The following is a 20,290-nucleotide window of genomic DNA, read 5'->3' on the forward strand; positions in this document are numbered from 1 at the left end:
CTCCGGGGATGGGGACTCCGCCACCTCCCTGTCAGGCTGCGCCAATCTCTGACCACTCTTGCAGCAAAGGAAGTGTACCTAATGTCCAACCACAACCTCCTCTGGTGTGTCCTGAGGCCGTTTCCTCTTGTCCTTTCATGAGTTACTTGAAAGAGGCCAATGCCAGCCTCACTCCAACCTGCTTTCAGCTGGCTGCGGAGCTGCTGCTGAATGAATGGCTCCTTACTCACGATTCTTTCACAGGCTCTGACCTTCTTCTAGTGTTCATTATTGTGGAGTTTCTTCTTTTAATTGTCTTTTTTTAAGGCAGGACAAAGACATTGCCCTGGTAAACTGGGGAAATGTTCTGAAAAGTCCTTCCCCAGCTTTTCTGTAGGCCCCCTTCAGATACTGAAAGGCCACAAGAAGGTCACCCCAGACCCTCCTCTTCTCCATCCTGAACAGCACCAACTCTTTCAGTCTGTCCTCGTAAGAGAGGTGCTGCAGCCCTCTGATCGACCCAGTGGCCCTTCTCTGGACACACTCCAGCATGTCCACATCCTTCTTGTAATGGGGGCTCCATAACTGGATACAGTACTCCAGGTGGGGTCTCACCAGAGCAGAGGGGAAGAATTACCTCCCTCACTCTGCTGGCCACACTTCTCCTGATGCAGCCCAGGATCTGGTTGGCCCTCTGGGCTGCAAGTGCACACTGCTGGCACTGCTGGATTCCCTTATAGTTAGAAGAAGCTGCAGGCCACGATTCATCTCATTTATTGTACAAAAGTAGTCTGGTGGGGATGAGTGGTGGCTTAAAAGTGCCAGTTTTCCTACAGTGATTTCCCTAAGTCCAGTTGAGATACAGATGTAAATACATTTCTACACCTGTTTGGAAACTTATCACACTAAATGCTAAAAGTACCTTCCCCAGTAAAATACAGCTCTCTGTCATCCCAACTACTTAACTGTAGTTAAGTGAGAAAACAGTAGTAAGCATGTCTGTACAGGATTCAGAATTCATTTTCAAAGCACACAGGATTTTATTGAACTGTTAAAGAGATTCCCAAAACTGTCTCAGAACTGGTACTGCAGTTTTAGAAATTAATAGGAATTTTGTCTGTGAGATACAGTATAATTAGACAATTTATGCATTAAAATAACACTCTGGAAATTAGATTCATTTCTTTATCAAGATTTCCCTTCCTAACTTTCTAAAAGCTTTACTCATCTTTGCCCTATCACTCAATTACAACTACTTGTAAAGCACTTGACCTTAAGGGAATAGACTAAGCCACTCCCTTGAGATTCCCTTCAAGCAGGTTAAGTAATGAAGATTCAGCAAGTGTAATCATGAAAAGAAAACTATTTCCATCAAGAAAATGTATGTTTATGCTTGTCAAAATGATCTCTGTATGCAGTACAGAGATAGGCAAAAAAGTTGATCATAATAAAAAAGACTAATTTTAATTTTTTTTAAACAAAATCCCATATTCTATACAAGAAAACTTGTCTAGAATTCTAGAACTTACTGTAATACATTTTTTTTTCTTGTTTCTAGGTGTGGAAGCATTTTTACTTGCTGACAGAGGACATGATTTGATAAACATGAGCAACCTGTGCTGCGAATAGTGTCCTTGAGCCCATCTTGGAGGCAGGAACTAAGGGCGATGAAACAAATCCCCACGTCCAGCTGCAAGGGGGCAGGATCTGCTGGCTGCAGGAGGCTGACCCTACAATTGTTTTCTTTAAGTCTTAACCTATTTGTGCCTTACATGTAGCCTCAAACCTATCTGTGCCTTCCACATGTACCAATCTTAACTCAGCTGAATATGCCTCTTCTAAGTTTGGCATAAAAGATGCTGTATCACCGCAGTAAAGGGAGCAGGATTTTAACCACATTGGTGTCTGCATCATGACTCTGGCCATGATTTTCACCAACAAAATATGATACACACTAATGAGACTATTTCTACAAAAGCTGACAGAACAGTTAGAACAGTAACAGCCAGGAGGTGGAAGTAGTTGTATTTAAGTAAGAGTAGCTAGAAAAGTCAAGAATTACTTAGTTTCAACATATGGAATTAATTATGTCTTCTTGGTCCTTCTTATATGAAAATAAAGTGACTAAACAGATTAACATAAATCAAGTTCACACATGTCATATGTAAAATCTGTAATAACTCTAGGCAGCAGTATACATAGTAAACTATGACAGCAAATGAGCACAGAAACTATAGGAAAAGTCAGACTGCATACAGAAGGCACTTAGCCAGACTAACTAAACCCATCTATTGTCAGTTTTGCCTGCATCAGAAAGTGCAGGACTAACTGGTTCTAGTGCCTTCTAAGCAACAACAACCACTAGAAACTGTTCAGGAGTAGCTCTGCACTGGACACTCTCAAGCAGTTCTGTGTCATCTCTCAAGCAGTTCTATGTCCCTCTTGAACTAGGGAGCCCATAACTGGACACAGTACTCCAGATGCAACCTCACTAGGACACAGTGGAGGGGGAGGAGAACCTCTCTCGACCTTCTAACCACAGCCCTTCTAATACACCCCAGAATGGCACTGCGCCTCCTGGCCACAAGGTCACATTGCTGGCTTATGGGCAACCTTCCATCAACTAGGATCCCCAAAACCTTTTCCCCTTCACTGCCTTCCAACAGGTCAGTCCCCGACTTACACTGATCCCTGGAATTGTTCTTTCCCAGGTGCAAGAGAGATATTCAAGGTCAAGTTCTACAAGGCTCTCGCTAAGCTGATGCAATGGAGGATGTCCCTACTGACTGCGGGGGAATGGGGGTGTGATGGACTAAATGACCTTGGTTGGTCACTATCAACCCAAAGCGTTCCATGACTCTGTACGATTTGACACCCGCCCCGCAGCACGGGCATTTACAGTGCCTGCCAGCCCGCGCCGCTGCGCCTCGCCGCCGCCTCAGCGCGACCGCTACAGCAGGCTCACGGCGCCGCTTCCACAAGGACAGCTCCAGCGGCGCTCGCGCCGGGCCGCGGCCACGCGGGGGCGGCAGGCGGCGGGAGGCGGCACGAGCCGCTGCGGCCGTTACGGGCTCCCCTCACAGCCGCCCGGCCCTCTCCGGTAACGGCTGCAGCCGCTATAGGCTCCCCTCACAGCCGACCAATCACAGCCGCCCGGCCCTCTCCGGTAACGGCTGCAGCCGCTATAGGCTCCCCTCACAGCCGCCCGGCCCTCTCCGGTAACGGCTGCAGCCGCTATAAGCTCCCCTCACAGCCGCCCGGCCCTCTCCGGTAACGGCTGCAGCCGCTATAGGCTCCCCTCACAGCCGCCCGGCCCTCTCCGGTAACGGCTGCAGCCGCTATAGGCTCCCCTCACAGCCGCCCGGCCCTCTCCGGTAACGGCTGCAGCCGCTAAAGGCTCCCCTCACAGCCGACCGGCCCTCTCCGGTAACGGCTGCAGCCGCTAAAGGCTCCCCTCACAGCCGACCGGCCCTCTCCGGTAACGGCTGCAGCCGCTATAGGCTCCCCTCACAGCCGCCCGGCCCTCTCCGGTAACGGCTGCAGCCGCTATAGGCTCCCTTCACAGCCGCCCGGCCCTCTCCGGTAACGGCTGCAGCCGCTATAGGCTCCCCTCACAGCCGCGCCGCTATAGGCTCCCCTCACAGCCGCCCGGCCCTCTCCGGTAACGGCTGCAGCCGCTGTAAGCTCCCCTCACAGCCGACCGGCCCTCTCCGGTAACGGCTGCAGCCGCTATAGGCTCCCCTCACAGCCGCCCGGCCCTCTCCGGTAACGGCTGCAGCCGCTATAGCCTCCCTTCACAGCCGACCGGCCCTGTCGGGTAACGGCTGCAGCCGCTATAGGCTCCCTTCACAGCCTCCCGGCCCTGTCGGGTAACGGCTGCAGCCGCTATAGGCTCCCTTCACAGCCGCCCGGCCCTGTCGGGTAACGGCTGCAGTCGCTGTAAGCTCCCTTCACAGCCGACCGGCCCTGTCGGGTAACGGCTGCAGCCGCTGTAAGCTCCCCTCACAGCCGCCCGGCCCTGTCGGGTAACGGCTGCAGCCGCTGTAAGCTCCCCTCACAGCCGACCGGCCCTCTCCGGTAACGGCTGCAGCCGTTATAAGCTCCCCTTACAGCTAACCAGCCCTCTTCGGTAACGGCTGACTGTTGGCTGCCTTTCCTTGCCGCGCTGCGCGGCCCCGGGCCGGGGAGAACACCTTGCCGTGGGAAGGCAGGCACGGAGCATTCGCCCCGCGTTGGAACCGCCTGCTACTGCTGAGCGGCCGGAGGGTGGCGGTTATGCTGCCAGCGGACTGCGCTTTTCTCTCAGCGTTGTGAGTAAGGTCCGTGACACTCATTGCTTGCTTCTCTCTGCCAAAGCAAAAGTGTCGGTTAAGGCATCTCTGCTTTTCAGAAGAGAGACGTACGTTTATCCTCTTCTTGCCTCCCTCCTACATCGTTTTCCCCCTACCTTGTAAGAGTGCTCTGCTGGAAACCAGACTCACTTCTGTTGTGTGAACAGGTCCTGTGAACGAGGTTTAGGATGCTTCAAAGGGGAGGAAAGGAAGCTTTGACATAAAGGCACATCTGCTGTTACAAACTATGATAGGGAGCCGTCTGGACTTGATGCTGTTTTTTTGGAAGCGAAAATCTCATCTGAGCCACCAGACACTTGTATACAGATGTTTGGAGACTCGGGGAGAATGACTTTATACAGTATAGTCTTTGTTTTACAGGGAAACTAGTAATTTCACCTCTTAAAACAGGCTGTAGGAGAAGACATCAACTTCATTGTTCAACACCAAGAGAAGGAGTCATAAAAGCAAGGAAATTAGCATCTGACTTATTCCACTTGTTGAGGAGGAAAGGATCCCACTAACATTATGGTATCCCAGTTTAGATCCAGCTGACAGCAGAATATCTAGTCACTCATAGACTGTTCTGTCCTCACCTTTGACTCCCAAACCCCCATTAAGATGGGAAGGAAAACTGGGAGCAAAATGCAAAAACCCTTTGGTTGAGCTAAGGAGAGTTTAACAGTATGAAGAAATGTGAACACCAATACTACTAATTAAGTAATATATAAAGCCAGGAATATAAAACACAATGAACTCAGAAAACACTCCTCAACACTAGCATCAAAACTCACTGTGCCCACTTAGGCCAGCTCTCCCCGTATGTATGCACCTGGGGTCAGGATGGAATTGAATACCCTACTGGATGGTTCACCTGGCTAGCCTGAGTGTGGCCTCTCCCTGCTTCTTGTGAGAAAATTAACCCTATCCTAGCTGAACCCAGGACACCCAAACAGCTAAAAGTGAAAGAAAATAATGTAATTTAGGCATTAATTTAGATTTTACATTTTACTTTCCTTTTTTTTTTTCCTCATTGCTTTTTCTTGGTATTTTTACTTCAAGGAAGAGATTAATATTTTCTGCAGCAGGCAATTGCATGCCAAAGTCCACAGAACAACAGCCACTTGTTACTCAGGGGCAAACAACTAGCAATGTTGCAGCAAGTGTTGCATTTTATGTTAACCTCAGTTCTGAACTTCTGTTTTTTTTGAACCAGGCAATAATATCTAAGAAGGCATATAACACAATCAGACTTGCAGTTGGCTGCACTGAAGCCTCAAAAGAATTACTAGTTAAATCCTTATTGTAACAGTACTCTCAGTAGAAAAGCAATTTGCATGCCTTTGTTTTCATCTGTTATCGTGAGTATAAGCTTAATGGCATATTTTAGCATTTGGAACACAAAAAGTGTTTCTCCATTAAAACATTCCTATGAAACTGAAAATGAAAGATTAGATACAAGGTAAGGACTAGGTATAGCTCTACTGATAGAGCTTTAGAACTAGTTGCTCAATCTACACATAGATTTGAGCACACTAAAATATTTATTTGTCTGTATGTATTTTTGAGTGTTAAGATCTACAGAATAAGACTGTAGGCAGCAAACACAAGTGGATGAGTGTGCACCATAACAGGAAAACATGAGAGAGAGAATTTAGGTGCTTCTTTGGAGCTCTGTGTTATGAGCTTGGAATTCAGAAACCAAACATTTCTTAGGCTTATGTTCTGGTGAAGTGGAAAGGGAAAGAAAATGTAAGGAACCAACATTGTATAACAACATACTGCTTAGCAGTCATTGTTTTGGGCTGTTATAGATGTTGTTATCTAGGGCAATTTATCTTCTAGTCCCTGACCACCAGGAGATGGAATGAGAAATTTATCCTCTTGAAGAATGGCATCCACTTCCTTTGAAATGCAGTGCTCCAGGATTTAGGCACAAAATGAAGAAAAAGTCTGACTGTTTCATTATGCTGACAGTGTATGATGCTAAATTAATCTTTTCCACTGAAAAAATACTACTCAACCCCCTGCATGTTTCACTACTCCTGCAAACACACATTAAGAACACTCACTATGTGTGAGTGAGGTATTTGTATGAAAGTCATATACAAGCAATGCTTTTAAGACCTACTATGGAAGTTCATGCAAGTCTTTTCATCAGTTTGGGTTCTGAATATCTGTATATATTTTGCAATTTAACATTTAAAAACAATCATTTTGCTCTGAACAATTTCTGTTTGTCAGTAATCAGGTATTCAGTGAAAGCATTAGTATTTTCAAATTCCTGTTATATAAAGAGATGTTCACCAAATATAATTCTTTTTAGAAAGTCTGTGATGATTTTAAGCTTGACATTTGTAACCTATCATGAAATGTATACTAATGCCTATTATCTATTTCAGAATGGAGGAGGTAAAAACAAATAGTAAAGAAAACGCAAATACTGGAGAAGATGGTGGGCCCAACCTTGCTGCCACACATCGTGCTGGGCCTAATCTCAAGGCAGAGAGTTCTGTGCCTGCTCCCATTACACAGGAAGATGCTGGAGCCAGATCTGTTCGCTATTTTACACAACGATCAAGCTATGCCTCTTCTCTGGAGTGCCATTCTATTGCAAGCAGAAGGTCTAAGTTTTGCCGAAGTGCTAGCGGAGTTCTGTCCTTGCAGGAATTCTTAAAAGAGAAACAGGTTTAGTATTCAATCTTATAGCTTTAAATAGACTTCTGGTTCTTAGAATCATAGAATCAATCAGGTTGGAAGAGAACTGCAAGACCATCCAGTCCAACCTAGCACCCAGCTCTGTCCAATCAACTAGATCATGGCACAGAGTGCCTCATCCAGGCTTTTCTTGTACACCTCCAGTGACAGTGACTTGTCTCAGATAATTAAATTCAGATGATTTTTTGGTTTTATTTGTTTAGGGTTGGGGTTTTTGTTTGTTTGTTTTGTTTTTCTCTTCCTCCCCCCAACCCCCTTCCGTTTTTGTTTATACTCAGCTCTTTCATTAAACTGTCTCTGGTAGGAAGTGAGTCTTTGTTCTAATTGTCTGCAGCATTTTTTTGGTTGGTGTTTTTTTTTAAAGTAACAGAAGAAGGAATTAGGAGATATTAGATATTAAGTGATTAATTTACACTGAAACAAAGCTGTACCCAGCTTAGTTCTTGCAAATATTTACCAGCTTTGGATACTTAAGTTTTAAACTGCTTTTGTCACTGTATTAATGTAATAAATTGAGATATTTATTGTGAAAAATAAACCAAATTATTATGAGACATATATTAAAATCTATCTACATGTAGTATATTTAATGTTTGCTTTTCCTTGGTATATTGTCAGAGTTGAGTTTAGGTTTTAGAATCATTCTTAATAATTTGTTCTTCTGTTAGATTCTGGCAATTCAGATGTTTGTTTTTTTTCACAAGTGGGGTAGTTAGGTGGCCTTACAATACAGGACAGTGTATTTCTGTGTTACTAAGTTGTTGTTATAACTTTGTGTATTTAAATTTGAAAGATGTGTTTAATGTTTTAGGTTCAATACAAAGAAGCAAGAGAATGTCGAAGAAAACAAATTGATGCTTCATATAAATACATATTTGAAGTTCTCAGTGTCAGGCTAGGTTTAGACTTACCAACTGTGGAAGAAATGATTTTGGATGCCCCTTCTGTAAGTCTGTTCTCTATGTTTGTTAATTTCAATTATTAGTCAAAATACATCACAGATTACATGTTTGATATGACAGGTTATGTGTAATTTCATTTCTGCCCAAAAATGTGATTAATAAGGCACACAAATAATCCAACATAATACTTAACTATGTATTTCAGCTTAGTTTCCTGGCAGATTTGCAAATATTCCTAAAGGGTTAAATTCTGGCTTTTAAATCTGTTTTGCCTGAAGAAAAACGTAACTACTGCAGTTGTTGTAACCGAATGTATTCTTGTCACATCCACCAGTTCCAACAAGTTTTATCTATCTCAGTATGGCATTGTTATATTCTAAAGATGATAATTTTTATTTGTTAACCGCATCCTCACTGAAATGCCAAAAGAATTGAAAAATGTGTGTATCTTCATGGGAACATTTTAAAAATTGTTATTTAGTATTGAGGGAAGATGACTCCTGAATGGCTTCATTAATTACATTTGGAAAGGCCTGTTAAATAATTTCCATTTTTGAGTGATTTATTTATTTTTTCTAATGTTTAAAACATGGCATAAAATGGGTTTGTAGAGGGAATAGATCCCAAACTTGTAGAACATATGAAAATACAATCAATCTTTGTGTGGCTCTACTGTTGTGTCTTAGTGATTCAAAGAGATCAAACCATCAGGAGCAGTCAGATAAAAGGTTCTTTTCAGTGAAGTATCAAAACACAGTATAACTGTGTGTTGAAAATACATTATTCTTGCCTTCTCTGTTTTTATGGTGTTGGTATTGTTTGTTAGAGATAGAATCATAGACTGTCAGGGGCTGGAAGGGACCTTGAAAGATCAACTTGTCTAGCTGCCCTGCCAGAGCAGGATCACCTGCAGCAGATAACACTGGAACACATCCAAACAGTTCTTGAATATCTCCAGAGAGGGAGACTCCACAACCTCCCTGGGCAGCTGGTTCCAGTGCTCTATCACACTCAGAGAAAAAATTCTTCCTCAGGTTCACACAGAACCTACTATACCTCAATTTCCACCCATTGCCCTTTGTCCAGTGAGTAGGCATCACCGAGAAGAGGCTGGCCCCATCCTCCTGGCACTCGCCCCTTACATATTTATAAGCATTGAGGTTACCCCTTAGTCTCCTCCTCTCCAAGCTAAAAAGCCCCTCAGTCTTTCCTCGTAAGAAAGATGTTCAACTTCCTTAATCATTTTTGTGGCTCTAGATATTTCACTTAGCATTCAAAATTCAGACAGGTGTTATCCTTTGAACAAATTGTTAGAACTTCAGCTTTCGCTTACAAGCCAGGTTTAGTCCCAGCCCAAATATGCTGTTTATTTTTTGTTTACTGATATTTATATATCATAAACAGTCCTCATTTTTTTTTATGCTTGCATAACACAGAGATGCTTTAAGCATGAGCATTTCCTATTTTCACAGTTGCTATCTGATACATAGTTCTAAGTCATGCTGACTTTATGTAAAACTGCTCTTGTGCATTAAATTTGATTAATTCAGACACTTGAGAACTTTTGAGTTCTTAAGATTTTGGTGTCTTGTTTTTTTTTTTCATTTTGTGTTGTTTTTTTTAGTTTTGTTTTGGGTGTATATATATATATATGGTTTTTTTTTTGCTATGACCAGCACCATCTGAAAACTTCTTCTGGTTGAAATTTTCCCAGTTTTAGTTATTCATAAGTAATTTAGGCTGTTGGAGCTGTGTCAATACTGCCCTTTGACAAATTGTCAGTTCATAAATTCCTATATGCATATCATGACTTTGACACCCATGAGTTAAAATTTACCATTTAAAGCATTAGTCTGTATGTGTATTCACACAGTGAACATTTATACCAAATGGACATGAAACAAAAGCTTTTTGCAGAAGTAGCTACAGGTATAGCTTACATCTTAACTCCTGCATAAAATCATACATGTCCAGAAGTTTGCTTTTCCCTTCCTCTCAGGTTGGGGTGCTTTTTGTAATAGTGATTTTTTTTTGGGGGGGGGGATATTCCCCTTTCAGTACTTCACCAATTTCCCTTTTCTTTCACTATTTGGAGGATGTCTTTCTCTTTATTTTTCTCAGGTTTAACCCTGTTATTCCCTAGTGCCCATTAACCAGCATGAAAGTGCATCATGCATTTTCAAAGCTGTCTTGCTTCTTTCATTTTAGCATAGTGTTGTCTTCTTAAAATAGTGAGTTTAAATTCTCTTCACCTTTCACTGTTCTGATTTAGATTTTATAATTGTTTCTTTCGGGGAAAAAGTCATGCTTGTAAGAAATATGACATCTAGAGGTGTGACCTTTGTGCTTGAACATGTGATGCACTCCATTTGGGGTACTCCAGGTGGGGTCTGCTCTCATCAGACCTTACCTGAGGTATCGTGTGCAGGTCTGGAGCCCTCAACACAAGGAGGACATTAAACTGTTGGAGCAAGTCCAGAGGAGCACCTCTGCTATGAGAACAGGCGACAAAAGATAGGGCTTTTCAGCATGGAGAAGTCTTTGAGGAGATACTGGAAGGCTTGCAGTGTCTGAAGGGCACCTACAGGAAGGCTGGGAAGGGACTATTTACAAGGTCTTGTAATGACAGGACAAGGGGTAATGGGTTTAAAGAAGATGTTAGGAAGAGGTTCTTTACGGTGAGGGTGGTGAGACACTGGAACAGGTTGCCCAGGGAGGCTGTGGCTGCTCCCTTGCTGGAAGTGTTCAAGACCAGGTTGGATGAGGCCTTGAGCAACCTGTTCTATTGGGAGGTGTCCCTGGCTGTGATGGGGAGTTGGAACTGGATGATCTTTGAGGTCTCTGTCAATCTAAACCATTCTATGATTTAGGAGCAGAGTAGCAGGGTATATAGAGGCATGCATACATTCTGTATGTATTTCCGAGTCTCTTGTGAACAGGTACTTCATAGATGTAGATTCAAAGATTATAGTTAATACTTTATGCACCTCTGTGTGACAGAATATCCTCCAGTGTCTCTGTATTATTGGATGAGATCATATGAAGTTATTGGGAGCTATGCCAGCTGTGTATGTAGGTTTGTACACAAGGCATCCTTCAGTGCAGGATATGAAATATCCATTATGCTGGTTTTTAACTTAATTACATGCCACCGAAACTATAAACAATGCCATGGCCAAATTGGTTTTGCATGTCTTAGAGGCACAAACAGATCTTTTGAGTAAAAAGTAATTCCCCTTTTGATTTAACAGTTGGAGGCTTTTGATTCTTTTTTTGCCAAGGGAGGAAGTAAAGCCTTGAAAATTTTCTATCAAGAAGGAGATGCACCTGGAATAGGTAAATGTTTAGCAATATTAATACAAAAAGATGCAATAGTGTCTTCTGTTGTTAATTTTGTTCAATGTTTGCCAGCCTAAAATGTTTGCAATTGTTAGTAATTTTGCAGCCTTTTATTACAAGTACTGAAAGTTAATGTGTTAAATGCATGCTTCAAGTCAAATGATTTTAAAAATTTCAGCCAATTTTAGTGATTCTTGAAAGCTATAAAAAGATCTGAAATTGTCTGCAGCTTTTTCTTACAGGAGTTATGCCTCTATTCATTTCAAAGCACTTACATAAAACTTAGGTGATAATTTGCAGTTATTGCAAATATTTGGAAGGTTTTTTTATGTTGCATGCTTAGTAGAGAGCTATAATTTAATGTCTAAAATCCATAATGACTTTTTAAGCACTGAATGTGCTGTTCCCTTACCTGTTTATATGAAATTATCAAATTGCATAGGATTAGATCTGTAGATGACCTGGGGGTTCTCTCGTTTTCTGTTTTGTCATTTAGGCATCATATCTTGTTTTGTAGAGTGAATGTGAATAAGCAAAGTACCTCAGTCACCAGCAAATTAACCTAAAATGAGGGACCACATTATATTCCCTTTTCAGTGCAGTAAAATGTGGCAAAATTGCTTTATATTTGGTACAGACTTTAAATTGTGTTGTTAATTACAGCCATGAACTCTGCTGGTTTTGATTCTTTCGCAAAGCAAGAGGAACAAAAGATCTCTGTGTTGAATTTTATTTCACTGTATTGATTTTAAGCATTTGAAAATAACCCTGACTTTTAAAAATAATGACTTTTTTTTTTTTTTTTTCAGAATGTGGTAGGACAATTCCAGGAGTTGGGAAAGGAAGTAAAATGATGCAATTGTACGTGGATGATATACCAGACAAATTTGTAGGGCTATGCTTGTTTTTTGTTCGCTGTAGGAACGACAACCCAATAAACATAAAAACCATACATGAGGTATTCTTTCATATATTCTAAAAATACTTCTAAAAGTAGCTTTGGTTTTTTTTCATTATTTATTTCACTGTTGCCACACAAGTTAGTGGTAATTGCACATTTTTAATGTTAAATTGTAACTTCTGCTTTGCTCTCCTTTTGTGGTTAGGAAATGAACTGCTGTGTTACCTCAGCAAATACTCAGAATATCTTCTAAATTCAGTTTCTTACAGGACTCCTGTTAAAGACATCAGAATTTATATAATTTCTCCTTCTCTTTGCTGGTTTTGAAGAGGTTGTAGCCACTAAATAAATTTTTGGTACGCTCAAAATCTCTAAACTAGAAGACCACATGGGAAAGACCTCATTGGAAATACTAGGAGAGGAAAAGCATACTTGTACCTTTCAAGGTCTCTTATGCATCATTGAGCATGTGAAATACTTATTTGTCCAGTGTAAATTAAATAGCATGAGGTTTTTGCTTTAAAAAACAACTTCTTAAGTGTGGGCATCTTTCTTATTTATAGCTATGCACTGTAATACTCATGCAGTGCTCAAGGGACTGCAAATTAATAAGAATCTATCTTATAAATGCATCTTCTTATTAATATTGTTTAAATTTTTTCAGTTGAACTCCATTAGTGTATGTATTAAAATGTATTAAAAATGTTTTCTTCCTTTTGAGAGCTTGAGAATGCGAATAGGGAAAAGCACTACTAGAAGATACAGGATCTGTCTACCAAGAGTATTGTTCACAATTCCTTTTTTTGGCATCTCATTCCATACTGAAGAAATATGTGTTCTAGAAAATTCCTTACATGAAGTATATAAATATTTGTTTATTTAAAGGACAGTTAAAATACTGGGAAATTATTAAAAGTTTTGGAGAGTAGGCAAAATTTTGTCTGGTCCTAAGTACTATAAATTCAATAATGAAGTATATAATTATTTGTTTATTTAAAGGACATTTGAAATACTGGGAAATTATTAAAAATAGTTTTGGAGAGTAGACAAAATTTCATCTGGTCCTAAGTACTACAAGTTCAATCTTGTTTCTTCTAATACAATTTCAGATGTGGACATTCAGAGCATTTTTGCTACTTACATTTAATTACTTAGTACCTAAGTTGCAGATGGGGACATATAGAATATTTTTAATTCTAAAGTACTATTAAAATATTTTCAGTTTCTGTAGAATAGGAGAATAACTGAAATTGCAAAAAATATGACCTGACATCCTTGTGCAACTGTACTAAGTCATTATTGAGGTTTCCTTTTTGTTGAAAGCATTGTCTTATATTCACATTGTGGATACCAATATTTGAAAAGATTTTATTTCCTTCAGGTTTTCACTGGCAAACAAGACTGCTTTATAAAATAATCAAAATACAGGTTTTATAATATTGTTGCTAGTCTAAATTACTGCCTTATTAACAACCCCTTTTTTAACAATGCAGGATATATTCTTTGGTGTTTTGGATGCTACTGAAGGACTCCTGCGTGGTGTTACGAAAATGATAGGAAAGATTTTCCTCCCTGCTATTCTTGCAACAAGTAGCTGGGGTGCTTTAAGTCAAGACAAACAAGTTACAAAAGACAAAAAGATTTTTGTAGAAAAAATTAGCAAATACCTTTCATTTTTAGAAGGTAAGAATTTCACTTAGAGGACTTAAGTATCTTAAGAATTTCAATTTTAAAGCAGTAGTGCATAGATAAAGAACTCTTCATAATCTGCAAGGAAAAATAAAACGATTCATTACTGGCATAATAAAGACATGTGTGGGTTTAATCCAGAAAATACTGTAGTGATATATTACTTTTAAGGAGCAATGCTGAATTTAAAATCAGAGTTTTCTGCCTTGTGTGAGTGAAGTGAAATAATTATGATATTAAAACAATGCTGGTTTCACACATGTGTATTTCCAAATTTAAATTACTTACAGTGGTAGAAATTAGTTTTCCATTCTGAATTTGCTCTGTATTATACTTGTTGTTCTTTTCAGGGGCTATATTAAGCATTGAAGGAACTGTTGAGTTGAAAAAAGTAGATCACATAAATTTTTCTAAACTCCAATCCTTTGAGAGAATTACTGCAGCAGCTAATAATCCTGACATGGTTCACCAGCTAGAAGAAGTACTTATGATGTGGTATAGACAAATTGAACAGGTAAACTGTTATTTTAACACATAAATTAATAAGAAATATGTGTAGATATTTGTAAATTATATATGAGACTTGTCTGAATTAACTTAAAGATTCAGCTGCATCTCCAGCTGGGTAAGCTAAGTGCTTCACTTCTATGCACAAGTGAAGATATGTAGTTCTTATCCCTAGTAATTTACAGTGTAGCAAGAGTTTCTGAACATGTAATACACAAATATTAATAAGGAGATGACAGAAGGATGCAAGAGTAACAATACTAATGAGGTGTATATATATATACACACACAGTTTGGTATACTCTACAGATACCGATTAAATTTATGCTGCCAGTCATGATACAAGATGTTACTCTTAGAAAGGTCTTTCATAAAGACCAATAGGGCATTTCTGATCTTGTGTAAATCTTACATGTAAGGTCTCAGGAAATTATTTGAGATTTCTGTTGTAAAGCACAGAATCCTTTGTCAAAACACAGAATCTGTGTAGGCTGGGATGTATGCTACTTATAAGGGCATTCTGTCTTTAGTGTGTTTACTTAAAGAGCAAAAATGTAAAACACATCTAAAAAGAGCTGACTTCACATTTATCAGCGTACAAATGAACACAGTTACGATATTACATCTGATGTTTAATATTTTTGTTAAAATAGTTCATGTGTTTTACAAGTGACACTGTGATGGTTTGGGTGTTTCCTGCCCCCCCATACTTTGGAAATCACCCAGACTAGACTCTATCTGGCTCTGGAAATTGAATGAAGCTTTGTATCTACAGCTTAGCAGAATATACAAGCAGATATTTACAGTATATACAGTTATATACTGAAATATACAAGGTGAAAGGTAATATAGAAACACCACAGCTCTCCCAGAAACCTGAGTCCCCAGGAGGGGCTCCCAACTGCCCTTCCATCTTATCCCGCTCCCCTACCTTACCCCAGACGTTGCCTTGTTCCCCAAGGAAGAAAAGAGGGTCAGCCAGGGGGGTTAGAAAGCAAGATTAATCAGAAAGATGGCAGCTGAGGTTAGAGAGAGAAATGCAGCCCACAGCCTGGACAAAGAGTGACTCCATTATCTATGTTTATACTCTTGTTCTTATACATCTCAGCAAGCCTATGAGTGAAGTAGACATCACCATTGTTTCCCTTTCACAGCCTATGATCTAATCGTTCTCACCAAAACATTCTAGTTGGCTTCAAACTAGCACAGATACTACATTTGGTGCATTACAATCCATAGATTCTGATTAAATAAATATATGCATATAGATCCGTGCTGAGATTGACCCAGTTTACGACAGCATTTGAACATATTTGCTAGTTGCATTCATTTTCATTTCAGAATACAATTAAGTGCAATTCAGAATTAGGATGCTGTTGTGGTTTAAACTTGACCAGCAGCTAAACACTGCACAGCTGTTTGCTCACTTGTCTTCCCTACCAGTGAAAAGAGGAGGAGAATAAAAACAAACAAACGAACATGTGGGTTGACATAATAACAGTTTAATATAGAATATCCCTTTGGATACTTCAAGTCAGGTCTGGCCATGCTCCCTCTCAGCTTCTTGTGCATCTGCTTCTCAGCAGAGCATGAGAAAGTAAATAATCCTTAATTTAGGATAAGTACTATTTAGCAACAACTAAACCATCAGTATGTTATCAATGTTATTCTCACGCTAAACCCAAAATACAAATAACTGTCACAGTGAAAACCAAGACAGATTCTGTTCCAACCATTGTGATGTGTCAGTACTGCAAGCTTATTCATTTAAGTTATTATCTTCAGAATGCTTCCTCTCTTCTTCTTTATAATTGTGCTAGTTTGAAGCTAGCTAGAATGTTTTGGTGAGAAGAACTAGATTACAGGCTGTGAAAGGAAAGCAATGGTGATGTCTACTTCACTCATAGGCTTACTGAGAGATACAAGAAGAAGAATCAAAACATAGATAAAGCTCTTCTCCTGCTGGGGAGCTCCAAGCTGCATCTCTCTCTAACCTCACCCTCCGTTTCTCTGCCATTTTTCTGATTAATCCACTTTGCTTCCTAACCCCCCTGGCCAAACCTCCATTCTTCCTTGGGACTGGGGAAGAGAGGGGTGGGAGAAGGTGGAAGGGAGGTTAGGAGCCCCCCCCGGGGACTCAGGTTTCTGGGAGGGCTGTTGTGTTTCTGCATTACCTTTTACCTTGTATATTGCTGTATATACTGTAAATATCTGCTTGTATATTGAGCTAAACTGCAAATATAAGCTTCATTCAATTTCCAGAGCTGGCTGGGTCTAGTCTGGGTGATTTCCAAACTGTGTGTGGGGGGGAGTGGGGAACACCCAAACCATCACAATAATGATTTGTCTAATTTTTTTCCCTTCAAATTATTTGCAGGTTCTGATTGAGAGTAAGCAAATGAGGAAAGAAGCTGATGATTCCGGTCCACTGACTGAACTAGAACACTGGAAATTTATGTCTGCTAAATTTAATTTTATTATTGAGCAGATCAAAGGACCAAACTGCAAAGCTGTCATTAATGTTCTGAATGTTGGGCATTCTAAACTACTAAGAGTAATTATTTTTTTTTCTATAATAGATAAATAAAGCTTACAATATTTATTTTCTTTCACTGCATTTAAGAGATACTTCCTGAAGAGAAGAGAGTAAAATCTAGATATGGTGCTGGTGTGCCTAATATATTAAGAGAAAGAACAAGACTTTTTTAGAGATACAGATAAAAATGATCATAAATGAAAATAACTTTTATTGCCTGCTTTGACAATGCTTCTGAAGAATTAATTTACTGAGATTTTTTTCCTGGCAAGTCAGTTCAAATTAAAGACATAGTTGACTCTGCATGAAGTTTTACAGTACTGTTTTCTCTCTAGATGTGGCAAGACTTAGATGCTAGAATTACAGATGCAGCAAATGAATCAAAAGATAACGTCAAATACTTACGCACACTTGAAAAAGTTTGTCAGCCACTTTACAGCTATGATGTTGTAAGTACACTTTGAAGAATGAAAGGCTTAAGTATTTACATGGAATGCCTAGTGCAAAAGAAATCTTTGTTGTATTTGCTTAAAAGTAAATTTAATTTCTTTTTCTGATTTTTTTCTAAAGATCTCTCAAGACAAATGTTAAAGCATTAGTTTAGTTTGTATTACATTATACATGGAATTTTAAACTATGTGTCTTATCAATAAACATAGATACAGTATGGTTGCCTAGTAAGTTAGTCCTGTTGCCAATATTATTTTTTTAAATGAGGTAAAGCACATATATATTTTATAATACAAGGATCTGAAAACGTCTTTCATTGAAAATTCCATGTGTCAATGAATAGTCACACAGCTGTAAGGAAAGTCCCAACATTTCCTGTGGAAAATAATCAAACTTAATGAAGTCCTAAATGAGCAAATTAGTATTCTGATAGTGAAAGCAGTATTAGCTGCTTCTATTTGCAGAAATACCAACTCTCTAGAACTTACATAGTTGGTTGTTCATGTAAATTAGTCAGCCCTGATTCAAGGTAATAGTTAGGAGGCTTAATACTATTCCTGCTACAATGATTGATAGTTATGTTTCCAATGATTGTTGCGGAGTAGGATGGAAATAAAAGGAACCTGTAGGAGAAATTGTTTTGCTTTTGTTTTTAGTCCTATTTGCTTCCTGTCCTCTGTCATTTCTTTTTAATTGTTGAGAGTTAGGATCCTATGTCAGAATTTTAACTGGGGGGAACCAAATGTGATAATACAACATAGAACTAATATTGCATAGAATAGTGAAAGAGAGGAGTATGACAAGTAGTATCACTGATGCTGTTTATATTCAGTTCTTCAGAGTATCACTAGAGGGTGCCAGACTATAACAACAGATACGAAGCAGCTTGTTAAGAAAAAAACATCTTTTAAACGAGGACAGACATATGTGGGTGGAAACCCATTAAAAAGTTCATCCTTTGACTAATACAGGACAGTTACTATGTTCTTTGTTTAATCTGAAACAATTTGGATAAATTTGAATTTCTGTTCCAGTTCTTATAGCAGTGTTGCAGAGATCAGGATAATTTAGGTAGTATTTTCTACAGTATTCAGTTTATAAATAATAACTTCCAAGTTAAATATATCCTGTTTTGAAAGTAATTACGTTCTGAATTTAGCTGGATTTAGAATTTTACACTGAAAAGTATTTTAAGTATTTGTAAGTTAGGAGCCTAGTACAAGCAGCTTTTATGTTGTAGTTAGTATGTACATTAAAAAAGAGCACTCACTGTATGTACCATAGCCACAGTCAGTTACTGTGTGCAAAGTTCAACTGAGCATTTAACTCAGAGCTTTGAGTCAAAGCAATCCCTATACAGCCTAGTATTTTTTTGTCATGAATTAAAAAAGAAAACCAGTAGACTCAGACTTTCCTGTTGCACTTTGGCTTGGGGAGAAAAGTATTATGAACAAACTGTGGACATTAAGAGTTATTTTCATGTTTTATTTTGATCATCAAAGCAGCATCTTAAAATGTTTTATATTAGTATCTTTAATATCAGCCATTTCTGACTGCATATGCTTAGTCCATATCTGGAATTGAACTATAGCAGTTACTCTATCACCCGATCATTCCTCCCCAGCAGAAAAATGGGAAAAGGAGTCCCATCAGTTGAAAGTAAAATGGATTTAATAAAATAGATAAACTGGCACCAATGTCAATAGAAAGCATATAAAATAACATTTAGCACAGCAAAAGTGCAACAGTCACAATACTCAGGAAGACAGTCCTCAAGAACAGGAAAGGAGCAAAAAGAAATCCTAACAAAAGACTCCTCCTTTCATTACAAACTCCCTCTTTTATATTAAGTGTGGTGCTCATGGTATAGGATTCACTTGTGAGCCAAATGAAGTCAGCTGTTCTGGCTGACTCAGAACTGCTAATGGCCTGCAGCCCATGGCTGGCCTGCAATTCAGGACACCAATCAGATCATCTTAAAAGTTTTATTAGATAAAGCTTAAAAATGCAGTGGTTATAATTAGCTTTCATTTTTACAAGAAAACTTTTGGTAAGATGCCATGGCATTTAGAAGATTGATTCAAGTACCTTAAGGAAAAATGTAATTTAGAAGTTGTTAATAGAATAGAAATATAGTTCCTAAAAATAGAAAGTAAATTTTTTGGTGAAAACTCTGCTTTAAGGTATCACTGACACGTGAAATTCCAAACTTAATAAATGCTATACGAATGATTCATAGTGTTTCAAGATACTACAATACTTCTGAGAGAATGACATCGTTGTTTATAAAGGTAAACATATCATTATATCAATGATAAAAATTAGCACACAGAATCACAGGATGTTAGGAGTTGGAAGAGACCTCCAGAGATCGAGTCCAACTACCCTGCCAAACCAGGATCACCTAGGGCACAGGAATGCGTCCAGGCAGGTTTTGAAAGTCTCTAGAGAAGGATGATCATGTGACTTTTCAGGAAAAAAAATCCACTGTTTTTCTTTAAATCAGTAGGATGTTTGTTTAAAACAAAAAAAGGAACAAATAGTGATGTCTGTGCAGGAAAGAAAGACTTCTGTTGATCAGAAAAACATTGAACTTGAGTTGGAGACTTGTCTTGTGATAGGAACTTTGTGGTTATTCTTGATTGAGAATTTTTTTTCTTATCATCTTTATTAATCTCCTGATCTGAATTATTTTATTCAGTTGTTTCCTGAATCGCTGAATCCACAAAGATTCTTTTATTATCAGCCTTAAGCAGTTATCAGTCTAGGCTGGATGTTAGGAGGAAGTTCTTCACAGAGAGAGTGATTTGCATTGGAATGGGCTGCCCAGGGAGGTGGTGGAGGCACCGTCCCTTGAGGTCTTCAAGAAAAGACTGGATGAGGCACTCGGTGCCATGGTCTAGTTGACTGGCTAGGGCTGGGTGCTAGGTTGGACTGG

General features: G+C 39.3%; 1 protein-coding gene across 1 annotated transcript in view; it reads left to right on the top strand.

Annotated features, from left to right (window-relative positions):
* The first annotated feature begins 3,833 nt into the window (after positions 1-3,833).
* The window catches only part of DNAH8 (dynein axonemal heavy chain 8), a 173,005-nt gene continuing 156,548 nt past the window's right edge, over positions 3,834-20,290 (top strand). The window contains exons 1-10 of the mRNA XM_064158308.1: positions 3,834-4,298; positions 6,713-6,998; positions 7,840-7,974; positions 11,182-11,266; positions 12,079-12,227; positions 13,664-13,853; positions 14,210-14,373; positions 16,744-16,920; positions 17,238-17,351; positions 19,536-19,643. Of these exons, the coding sequence (XP_064014378.1) occupies positions 6,714-6,998; positions 7,840-7,974; positions 11,182-11,266; positions 12,079-12,227; positions 13,664-13,853; positions 14,210-14,373; positions 16,744-16,920; positions 17,238-17,351; positions 19,536-19,643 (1,407 nt within the window). The 5' untranslated portion in view covers positions 3,834-4,298; position 6,713. The remainder of the gene's footprint in view (positions 4,299-6,712; positions 6,999-7,839; positions 7,975-11,181; positions 11,267-12,078; positions 12,228-13,663; positions 13,854-14,209; positions 14,374-16,743; positions 16,921-17,237; positions 17,352-19,535; positions 19,644-20,290) is intronic.

This window comes from Pogoniulus pusillus, chromosome 18, assembly GCF_015220805.1.
Source record: "Pogoniulus pusillus isolate bPogPus1 chromosome 18, bPogPus1.pri, whole genome shotgun sequence".
Taxonomy (NCBI): Eukaryota; Metazoa; Chordata; class Aves; order Piciformes; family Lybiidae; genus Pogoniulus; species Pogoniulus pusillus.